The sequence below is a fragment of the Macaca mulatta genome, chromosome 3 (assembly GCF_049350105.2).
Source record: "Macaca mulatta isolate MMU2019108-1 chromosome 3, T2T-MMU8v2.0, whole genome shotgun sequence".
Lineage (NCBI taxonomy): Eukaryota > Metazoa > Chordata > Mammalia > Primates > Cercopithecidae > Macaca > Macaca mulatta.
In genome coordinates, this window is record NC_133408.1 from 191,676,993 (window position 1) to 191,689,225 (window position 12,233).

Genomic DNA, 12,233 nt, shown 5'->3' on the forward strand with positions numbered 1-12,233 from the left:
GAGTCTTGCTCTGTCGCCCAGGCTGGAGTGCAGTGGCGCAATCTCGGCTTACTGCAAGTTCTGCCTCCCGAGTTCATGCCATTCTCCTGCCTCAGCCTCCCGAGTAGCTGGTACTACAGGCGCCTGCCACCACGCCCGGCTAATTTTTTGTGTTTTGTAGAGACAGGGTCTCACTATATTGCCCAGGCCTATACATGTTCTGATATCAAACTGAAATCTCATCTTCTTTCTCACTTTATTGAAAGACTACAGCTAAGGATAAAAGAAAACTACCAAATAACAGATCTGATAGTACAATATATTTTTAACCACAACCGCCTCCCCCAACCCTCTTCCCCCCCAAAAAAAAACTCTTTCAAGAGAAACTAACCTCCTTTAGATCTACTGTCTCTTTAGATCCAGAATCTCTTAACTAAAAGATTTAGTTACTGTAATGTGTATACATACAGCAATTGCAAAAATGTCTTTGGAATAAAGACATTACCTTGTAACATAAAGACATTATCTTGTAACTCAATCAAATTAGATAATATGAACATACTGCTTACCAGCAATGAGAAGACTATCTGTGTCAAGACTTTCTGAGGGATGACTCTTCTGTTGCTCTTCAGTGTGGACTTGAACTGCTGTGAGTAACACATTTATAAAATCTCTAAGAAGGAGTCAAAATTTTTGTAACGCTGTTCCCTCAACAGTAATTTAAGTAAAGAGTTTTATTCTACTAAATGTCAATTTCCAATATAAGCATGAAACATTGTACCACTTGTTAGTAAGTTATGAAGACAAAATTAGAAGTCTTTGCACTATGGTAAAATTTTTTTGTCTTTTTCTCTTTTTCTTTAACAACTAGACCTCACGAGGAAGATTATAGAAAATAACTTTTAATGAGAGTTGTTATATGTGAACTTAATAAATTTCAAAATATCTCAGTGGCTTTTTATGTATACATTGTACTTTTTACGCATACTATATAATTGAACATAGAACTCCACATACAACACCAAAGACTTTCAAATGAGCCTGTGATTAAATGTAGTAAGTAATTTTCCCCCGACAAGGTCTCTTATTAATTCTGCAAGTACAGTAATAGCTTTTATCAATATGTACTACAAAAAGTTTAATTGAAATATCATGGAAATCAGTGAAATAACCCTCAATAGGACTGCTGAGATGATCCAATACAGCAAATTTTTCATTATCTTAGCATGAAACATCTCGTCATCATCAACAGCTCTACTTAGCAACTACAACTAAAGAAATAAAAACACAAATTGCTTTTTAACGAAAAATCACTTGATACCTTAACGAAGTACTTATGATTAAATCTAGATGATAGCTGAACTACAAATATACGCATGTCGTTTCTCCTATTATTTGTCTAAGATTATTTTACTAAAAAACTCTTCCTAAGTGACTGCATCTTGGTTTTTATTTACTGAAGTTTTAGTCAATATTCACATATTTATTGTACATACACATTCTCTTCAAAAACAGAGTATATCCATTAAATATTCTTACCATCTGGAACAATTCCAGGAGTGGACTCCTGATCGTTGACATCTTTACTAACTGCATGCTCTGGGAATACCATTTGATCTTCAGGGCCTTCAACTTCCATTTCATTGTTATAATCTTAACAAAACATTATTAATTCTTTAGCTCAGAATGAGTTTTTTTTGTTGTTCATTAAGTCAACAATTATGATTTTTGTATGAGTAAGGGCAAATCATCAAAAACGCTGTAAGTTTTTCTTCAGATTTTTCTCTTTTGAACCACATATATATTTACATTTTTTAAAAACATGAAAATTATAATACATCAAAAGGTGGGCCACGTGTGGTAGTTCACACCTGTAATCCTAACACTTTGGGAAGCCAAGGTGGAAGAAACACTTGAAGCCAGGAGTTCAAGACCAATCAGGCCAACATAGTGAGAACCCATCTCTAAAACAATTTTTTTAAAAAGGTAACTGGCACATTATTTTAAAAGGGTATTTCAAAACTAAATACTGATGGCATCCTGGAAATGAAACGTTAGTAGTTAAGATGCTTAGTTACCCTTTTGATAAAGGGTATGATAAAGAGAACTTTTATAAAAGCTACCACTCGTAGTGATGAAAATGAAAAACAATCTGGTGAGCAGTTCTATTTCCTTTATGCTCCAAGACTCATGTTTATAACAGTAGGCTACTACTAAAACTATTCCATACCTGAACAAAATCTTGGGCTGAAGAGGTGATAATTAACTTAAAAAGGACATTACAAAACTACAACACGCTTAGAGAAAACTCACATTATAAAGAACAAACTAAGCAAACCCAAAGACTGGGGAACTTCCACTGTCGGCTTAAAGAACACAAGTGAAGGAAAGCATGATAGACCTGGAATTCAAATACTAAAAAAACTATCTTAAGTTACATTCGATTTTAGCCATCAGATTCAGAGATGACCAACATAACAAATACATTTAAAAGTTGAGAAACTGAGAACAAGATGGAATCTGGAATACAGGATCCTCTCTTCTTGATTAAAGCAATATATTGGTGACACATTGGCACAACATTACAAAAAAAAAAAAAAAAATCATTCTCAAGTTTACCTGTAGTGAGCTCAGCTATCTCCACTTCCTCACCTGGCTGTAAAGGATCCATCTCAGCTCCCAGGTGTTTACAATACATGCAGATATACTCTTCTTTGAGCTGAGGATCCAGTTCATGATCTGTTGGTTTGTCACACTCTAGGTGAACCCACCTGCAGTGATAAGCATACTTAAATAAAAGTTTCTCACGTCAAGTTATTGTCTAGGTAAAGAGAAGGCATTGCTGAAAAGCTAGATATGAAAATGGTTAATTAAGGATGAGAGGAGAGACGTTAGAGGGGTTGCTAACTGACAAAGGTTTTTTAAAGGATTTTTTTAAAGGACATCTGTGGATGTCACTAGAGATGCTGCCGTATTTTTTACTTGACATTTTTAAGCTATTTTTTCTTTACTTTCCCTATCAGTGCTCATTTCTGATGTGGTCTGGTCTTATCTTTTGCCCATTTACTTCCTTATGCCTTTGAGACTCAAAACCATCATTTAATTCCATCTATAACAGCAATCAGTACTGATGGAATTGCTACAGTGATAAAAACTTAGAAGCTGTAAGATGGTAGAGCAAATGACCACATGAATAAAACAACTGACAAAACAACTGAATAGAATAACTATCTTCTTACCTTTTGCACATATTACAATGAAGCATGTCTTTCTGCAATTCTGGATGATAGCACTTCCCACAGAAGGGACATAAGTTATCCTGCTGTTGGTAACAATTGTCACATATCAGGCAATTGTGATGCCACTGAGAACTAGACCGTGTGCCACACTCTATACATATTCTGCAATTCTAAACACGAGGAAAAACAAAAACAAAAACACTTTGTTATGCATTTGTAATTGTAGTTCTGATGTAAACCTTTAAAAAAGTCATGAATCATTTGTGGATTGTACGTTTAGCTTTTATTTTCATGACACTAATTGAGGGTATAGGCTTTTTTTTTTTTTTTTTTTTTTTTTTGAGATGGACTTTCACTTTGTTGCCCAGGCTGGAGTGCAGTGGTGCAATCTTGGCTCACTGCAACCTCTGCCTCCTGGGTTTAAGTGATTCTCCTGCCTCAGCCTCCTGAGTAGCTGGGACTACAGGTGTGCGCCACCACGCCCAGCTAATTCTTGTGTTTTTAGTAAAGACAGGGTTTCACTATGTTGGCCAGATTGGTCTTCAACTCCTGACCTCAAGTGATCTGCCTGCCTCAACCTCTGAAAGTGCTGGGATTACAGGTGTGAGCCACTGTGCCTGGGTATACACCTTTTAAAAAGCTGTTTTCAATGTCTGATGTGACCTCACAAAATCTGCACTGAAATCTCCAGGAAAATGTAAATAAGGGAATGGGGATATCCAGGAAAACATATAGGTGGAAGAGATGAAACCAAAAAGACAGCAACCCAAAACTCAAAAAAAGAAACATATTCTAGGATCAGGAAGTAATTTTTGTGGAGTAAGTCTACTCAACCTATTACACTGCAGAAAGCAAAATGGTGTTACTACATATAGCATTCTTCTTGCTTCTTGGTAGCTTAAGAACTAAAAACTAAAACTAAAGAACTCTCTCTTAAAACAATAGCATGGCCAGCCTGGTGCGACAGGTTGATGTCAGTAATCCCAGCACTTTGGGAGGCCAAGATGGGAGGATCGCATGAAGCCAGGGATTCGAGACCAACCTGGGCAAGAAGACAAAACACCCCTTTTCTACAAAAAAAAAAAAAAGTTTAAATTAGCCAGGCATGGAGGTGCACACCTGTAGTCCCTGCTACTTGGGAAGCTGAGGCAGGAGGACAGCTTGAGCCCAGGAGTCTGAGGCTGCAGGGAGCTATCACGCCACTACATTCAAGCCTGGGCAACAATGCGAGACTGCCATGGTGGGTGGGCAAACACAGAGCATGGCCAACTCCATGTGACTTGGTGTCTGAAAATGTGAAAATAAATTGCTCCACATCAAAGTCCAATGATGGCCCTTCATGTTTTTAGAATAGAGGGAGTGGTCCTATCCTTACCAAATTAGAATCGTTTATGAAGTAAAAGGCCAACCAGAGGCCAGCCAAAACTACTTCTGTGCCTGTGAGCTAGTCAGCCTTAAAATCCTGGGGATAAGGTTAATAAATTGTGGGGCTCTCATTACCCACCCCAAATTTCTAATCTAAAACATCAATAAAAAGGAACTTTATCTTTCTGTGCTACTGGGCTGATATGAAAGGGATGCTCACTTAAAAAGAGAAACTACTAGGAACCATAGATCAGAAGTCTTAAAGATTAAAATGAATGCACTTTAAAATACTGAGGGAAAAAATACTAAATAGCTGGGCATGGTGGCACAGAACTGTGGTGTCATCTATTTGAGAGGCTGAGGCAGAAGGATCTCTTGAGCCTAGGAGGTAGAATTCAACCTGGGCGACACACTGAGACCCCATCTTTTGACTACATATACATATTTTTTTAAAAGAATGTATTATCCTTTATCGAATGAGAAGGAGAAAAGAAAAACAATCCTAAATAAAATACTATCAAACAGATCAATACCACGTTAAGAAAATAATAACTATGCCCAGGTGGAGTTTATACAAGAAATTCAAAGATATTTAATATTAGAAAAACCCATTAATAAAGTTTAACAAATTAGAAGGGAGGAGAAAAAAATCATTTCAATGCAACAGATGCTTAAAGAAAGAAGTCTTTGGGAAGAATCAAAACCCATTCCTAATAACTCTTGAGAAAGTAAAAATGGATGGGTATTTCTCTAACGTGATCAACATAAATACTTCAATTCTAAAGGCAATACCTTATTTTATGGGGGAACCCTAGAGGTATTCCCACTAAGGACAGGAAAAAGCAAGGGTGCCTACTATCGCCACTACTATTTTAACATGTTTCTGGAGCCAATGCAAACATGGAAATAAATGAAAGCAGAGACATTAAGACCAAGAAAAGAAAAAACTCTATTTGTAAATAGAGTTGGAACATCCTAGAAAATTTTTCAAAAACTCAATAAAAGAATTCAACAAAGTACTAGGATATAAAATTAGCAAGCAAAAGACAACAGAATTCACACACACAAATAACCAGTTAAAGGAAAGTAAGAAAACCCCCTTTATAACAGCAGAAAAATAAATATTCAAGAATAAGCTTAAATGTTCAAAATCAGTATTAAGACAATTATAAAACACTCCTAAAAGACACAAAACTAGACTTTAACAAACTTGTGAAGACATCCCTTGTTCTTGGTTAGGATGTCTTAAAATCAAGATGTCAATCAACTCTCACTAAATATATATATTTATGTTTTGGAGACATGGTCTTGCTTTGTAGCCCAGGCTAGAATACAGTGGCATGATCACGGCTCACTGCAGCCTCGACCTCCTGGGCTCAAGTGATCCTCCCACCTCCGTCTTCTGAGTAGCTGGGACTACATAGTGAGACCCTGTCTCTACAAAAGCAAAAAATTAGCTGGGCTTGGTGGTACACATAACTCCTAGCTAACTCGGGAGGCTGAGGCAGGAAGATTGCTTGAGCCCAGGTCAAGGCTACAGCGAGCTATGACCATACTACTGTACTATGGCCTGGGAGACAGGGTGAGACACTGTCTCAAACAAATAAGCAAAAAAAAAAAAAAAAAAAAAAGAACAAATAAACTAGCAGAAAATATTTGCATCATGTAACACAGATGAAGGCCTTACATCCCTAACTTATAAAGAACTCTTAAATTTAGGGGAAAAAAATGCCAAAATCTTCAAAAACAGGCAAAACACATGAACAGACAATTCACGAGAAGGAATAAAAACTGACCCTTAAACACATGGAAAAACGATCAACTTCACTCTTAGGAGAAACAAAAATTAAAACTACATTGATATACCACTTTTCACCCAGAAGACAGGCAAACATTCAAAAGCTGAACAAGTCATCCTGTTAGCAAAGATGTAGGAAAAGTTCTCTCATACATCTCTAGTAGCAATGCAAAGTACCATAAGCCCCAAGAAAGGAAATTTGACAGTTTCTAACAAAGCTACGTATGCGTACACTCCTGAGACAATAATCCTACTTCTAGGAATTTACCCTATAGATTTGTCCCTGAGAATTCAAAAATACATACTGTAAAATCATTTATAATGCAAAATATTGTAAACTATCAAAATACCAAAGCACAGGCCACTGGTTGAGTAACCCATAGCACAGATACACAGTGGAGTGCTATGCAGTTGTTTAAAAGCAGAATGAGATCTCTTGAACTTGCCTAACTTGCCTGGAAGTGATTTCCAGATTTTATTACATGAAAACAGCAACATGCAAAAGAACATATACAACATGCTACCTTCAGTGAAAGTAAGAGCAATATATCTTCTTAGAGGAAAAATAACAGGAAGTTTAAAACAGAAAACAATGAAGTTAGTTACCTCCAAGAGGTTGAAGGAAATGGGGTATAAGTAATAAACAAGAGGCAGTGACAATTCTGAGCAAAACTTTATATAGCTTTGAGTTTTGAAAGTATACTAATATCTTCTATATTTAAAAAATTAAATCACTAAGAAAAGAAAGGGGAATAAAATCTATTACTGAGAGCAAACTGAAGCAGATTTGTTTTTTAGATGGAGCAACTGAATAAATGTGCTGACGTTGCTGCAACCCAGAATTTTTATTGTAGAAGAACAGACATGCAAGAATGAGAAGGCAAAGAACTCAGTGGAGAAGGATAAGAACTGGGGGTACTGGTGTAAATTCATTATTTCTAAGTTATGTATATGTAAGGGTATATGAATATTTATGTGTACAAATGGAAGTGTAGGGGTGTCCAATCTTTTGGCTTCCCTGGACCACACTGAAAGAAGAAGAATTGTCTTGGGTCATACACAAGATACACTAACACTAATGACAGCTGATGAGCTATGCACACCCCCCCCAAAAAAAAAAAACACCTCATAATGTTTTAAGAAAATTTATGAATTTCTGTTGGGCCACATTCAAAGCCATCCTGGACCACATGTAGCCTGCGGGCCATGGGTTGGAAAAGCTTGTGTAAGTGTATACACATGCATGTATTTCCTGACACCACCAGGTGAAAGGGTGAAGAAGCAAACACCCTCCAGTAGCAATGAGCACACCCAATACCCACTCCCCACTAAAGGAATCCAGGACTGGGGCATGGGAGGTATAAGATGAGCTTGTAACATCTTGTTATACCAAAAAGTAATGAAGTGTTCACATAAGTGGTGAGGGCAGAACACTGGCACCAGCTTGAAGGAGCAACTGACAGCAAACATGGGACCATGTGAACACAAAAAATAATTAGGTAATGAGTTGTAAATGACTGACTGAAGATAATAGGAGCTCATGAGTCAATATCAATAATTAGTAAGTTTAACATGTGAAAGAAGTATTCTTGCTTACAAAAGAAAGCAGAGGGCTAACTGGTAAATGTGGTGGGAGTGCTAAGAGCTGGAAATGCATCATTTGCAACCAAATGAAAGCAGGTTAAAATGGCATCATCAGGCAGTAAGTTTTTTGTTGCTGTTGTTCGAGATGGAGTCTATCTCTGTCATCCAGGCTGGAATGCAGTGGCATGAGCTCAGCTCACTGCAAACCTCTGCCTCCTGGGTTCAAGCGATTCTCCTGTCTCGGCATCCTGAGTAGTTGGAATTACAGGCAGCCGCTACCATGCCTGGCTAATTTTTGTACTTTTACTACAGACAGGGTTTCACCATGTTGGCCACGCTGATCTCAAACTGCTCACCTCAAGTGATCCGCCCGCTTCAGCCTCCCAAAGTGCTGGGATTACAGGCGTGAGCCACCACCCCTGGCCTAGGGAGTAAGTTTTTAAAATCTAGAAGGAAGTTCTGAGGAAAAGCAAGATATCTGCATGGTCTTAAAGTGTCTCCTCACATACTGCTTTATTAGATACAAAGGAGGGGGAAAAAGAAGAAATTGGGCAACAGCCTGACCAGGTGATTCCCATGAGGGAAAGTGGAATAATGTATGCTTCCAGCTGTGATACCTTGAGGATGGATCAGCACTTTGCAGTATTCTGGCCAATAATGCATGCCTCTCATCTAATCATAAGGGAATATCAAAGACAAAATGGGGAAATTTCTGTTTGAAAAAAGAAAAAAACAAGTATATTGGGAAGAACTCTATTCTTCAAAAATACCAATGACAAAAACTAAATCCTAGAACCTACTTGGAGGAAGGGGTAGGTTATGAATGACATAAGATCAAATGACATAATTGGAATACGGCTAAACATACTACACTGATGTAAGTTTAGGAAGTTGACAGCAGGATTGTGATTTTTTAAGAATATTTCTATTATTAAGAAATACATATTGAAATAGTGGTAAAAAGGCGTAAGGTATGTAATTAACCCTCAAATGGTAGGGGACTGGGGGGAATAGAGACACACACATACATACACACACAAAGTGAGGGCATGCCCAATGATAATGAAATGCTAACAACTGATGAATCTAAGTAAATGGGATACGGGTATTATTTTTATTTTTTCCAACTTTTAGAGTTTGAACTTATTTTCAAGTAAAAATTTTCTAAAAATGCATAACACACCAACAGACAGACATTCTTGAGATAAAAATAGGACAAAGAAACCTATCTGACAACGACTGGTTTACAATAAAGATCCTGAAAAGATCACCCCGACTCCAGTTCACTAGAGAGCAGCCCCAAACTAGACCGACAGCCCCTTGGGGGCACACCGATTTGCCCCCACATCTCCAGCCTTGACCACAGTGATATTCACACACAGTAAACACTCAAATGTTAAATGCAAACAAATGAGCAAATTATGACTCAAGACTACAGAGAGAACTACAGAAGAATTTAACAGCAGAGAAATACAATCATTCTTCAAATGGTTCAAAGGACAAACCTTCCAAACCATGAAAAACTCTATGGTAACTGTTTCTGTGCTTACTTTGTGTTAGGCATTGTGCTGGGCACTTTATAGACACCACTTCATTAAATCCAACACCCCTGTGAGGTAACTACTATTAACCTTCTATACACTGACTTACGGAAGTTATATAGGTAGCCAAAGATCATAAATTTAATAATTGAAGAAGCTGAAATTTGACTCCACAGCATAAGCTTTTAACCACCACATTATAGTGCCTTCAAAGAACAGAATAAAAAGATTAAGTACCCAATAGTATTCCCAGAAATTATGTAATTCTGTCACTCTGAAAGAGAACAGCAGATTACAAAGAGCAAATTAGAAAGGAGCACACCAAAGGGGAGACACAACAAGCTGAGAAAGAAAGAAACCCAGAATTCTCTACTAGTTCTCAAGATAATGAAAACCGTAATAAAGATGATTAAGAGCAGGAGACAAAAATTATCCAGCAGTTACTAGATGCTATTAGAAAGTGTAAAGAAGGTAATTTTTTAAGTAAATATATATTTTTAAAAAGGTGTTGGGGCGGGGGGGACAGGGACTCACACACATCTCCCAAAGCTTTCAGGAAGGAAAAAAAGGATTATGATTAAATTTTTTAAAGTAAGATTTTTCTTGTGACAGCATAAATGAAAAAACTGAAGAAAATGTTTTCAGAGTATAAAAAAGAAAAATTTGTAATATGAAACATTATACTATGCCAAATTCTTATAGTCTAAAGGGAACAGTCTCTTTCAGACATGTAGGGTTTCAGAAAATTTATAATTCTTTTTAAAGGAACATAACCAAGACTCCAAAAGATTGAGGGTAAAGTTGGAATTAACAGAGGAAATATATTTTTTGCAAGAAAATTGTGTCAAGGTTTATAATCTAGGTTAATCAAATCAAACAGAGAAAAGGGGAATAAAAACTTCATTTTCGGTGGGGAAGGGGAGAGGAGAAAATTTATATATTTAACATTCATAATCACTTACATTCACAAAATGAGATTCTGAATTATAAATCATTGCGGGAAGTAAAAGAAGAGAAAAATAGAAAGAAATTGTATGAACAATTTTGCCTCAAAATAGCCAAGCATTTCAATTACAACCATCAATCCAGATACCTCTATTAAGCTTTTCAAAAGATACATTTAAAATAACACAAAAGAATCCAAAATAAAAAGATGTGAAAAGATAACTATTCAACTGGCAAACTAACACCCTACGTGGCCATAGTGTCAGGCAAGACAAAATACCTGCCCTTCCTGATCCCTCAACAAAAAACACATTACATAGAATAAAGAACAATTTTATACTGGCAAAAAGCACAACATACTAACACTGGCCTGACCTACTTGCTAAATAACAGCCACAAGGTATTTGTTTAAAAATATGATAAACTGATAGGAACAATTAATAGTGGTCAATTGTAACAACTCGTTAAATCAACATGTCAAAAATAAGGTAAAAGGACTTCATCTAACTAAATGAAATTAATAAACACAAATGCTACACCTTTAAAAAGTCACTGCTTCAAGTATCAAAACATTTATTTAAAAAAACCTACTTTAAATTATCTGATTAAATGAAATTAAAGCATAAATTAACATACTTCAGCACAACTTAAAAAAAGATAAAGCTGTTCTGTAAGGTATATACATACATAAAGTTACAAATACAATAAATTTGGCTTCAGCCAAAGCTATAGCCTAAGGTAAACTTATCGTCTTAAATGTCCTTTTTCCTTAGGGAAGGAAAGAAAATGAATTACAAATTCAACTTCGTATTAGAAGTAAAAAGGCAAGTTGAGGAACTGAGTGAAGAGTATAAATATGCAAATCAGTCAAACAGCAGAGTTTTTCCTTTCCAATAAGTCATTCAGCAAGAGAAGGAATCTGAACTACCTGAGGAAGCAGGCCAGAGGTCATCACAATTCTTCAGCCCTCAGGCTCCACTTCCCAGGTAGCCACAGCTGAGCACACTTACCCAGCAGCTCTTTTTTTCCCCAGGAGAGAAGGCCCCTCCCCTCAATCCCCACCACTCAGGCAGAAGCCTAATAGAACTTGCTGAAGACCACAATAGAACCTGGTAATACGGCTTTCAGCTCTAGGTCCAAACCTCACTGGCAGGGGCAGGGCGCAGGTGCGGAATCTCTGCTTCTGCAGCCACCTCCTCCCCATCCTCCACCCCTCCCCCCGCCCGCCCACCTCGGGAACCTGAGGTTCTGGCCACATCACCTTCCTTTCCCAGGCCCACCGCCTCCTCACTAGAAAAAGCAATTCCAAGAAGGGCAATGACGACGCTGTGCCTTCCACTCCCGCGCACGGGCCATCAGGCCCTCTCCAGCTCCAGGAAAAACCCACTCCAGGCCCATGCAGCACCTGAGGGTCATCTCCATCCCTCAACCTCTTAACACCAGTAGCCCAGGAAGACTAAGCTTCAAAGCTAAACCACACCTCGGATTCCAAGGGCCATCTCCACCACCCCACTGCCCCCCACCCAGCTCTGAACACCTCACCCTGGAGGGGCAGAAGCCAAGTGAGATAGGAAGTAAGTTAATAAGTTCATCGGCATATTTTATAATAGCTCAAAATTTTAAACAACCCAAATGTTCACCAACAGGTGATTCAATAAACAAATTGTGGTATCTCCAGCACTCAGTAATAAAAAAGAACCACTACTGACCTGTGCAGCAATATAGACGAATTTCAAAATAATTACACTGAGTTAAAGAAGCCAGACCAAAAACGAGTATATA

General features: G+C 37.6%; 1 protein-coding gene across 23 annotated transcripts in view; it reads right to left on the reverse strand.

Moving 5' to 3' along the window:
- The window catches only part of KMT2C (lysine methyltransferase 2C), a 298,088-nt gene that overhangs the window by 120,769 nt on the left and 165,086 nt on the right, over positions 1-12,233 (reverse strand). For 20 of the 23 annotated variants that reach the window (XM_028846498.2, XM_077997775.1, XM_077997779.1 and 17 more), the window contains exons 11-14: positions 3,219-3,388; positions 2,599-2,750; positions 1,519-1,632; positions 549-626 (exon numbers count right to left, since the gene is read on the reverse strand). In XM_028846498.2, coding sequence (XP_028702331.2) covers positions 549-626; positions 1,519-1,632; positions 2,599-2,750; positions 3,219-3,388 — 514 coding nt within the window. The remainder of the gene's footprint in view (positions 1-548; positions 627-1,518; positions 1,633-2,598; positions 2,751-3,218; positions 3,389-12,233) is intronic. The other 3 variants (XM_028846502.2, XM_077997768.1, XM_077997778.1) reach the window with 1 other exon arrangement.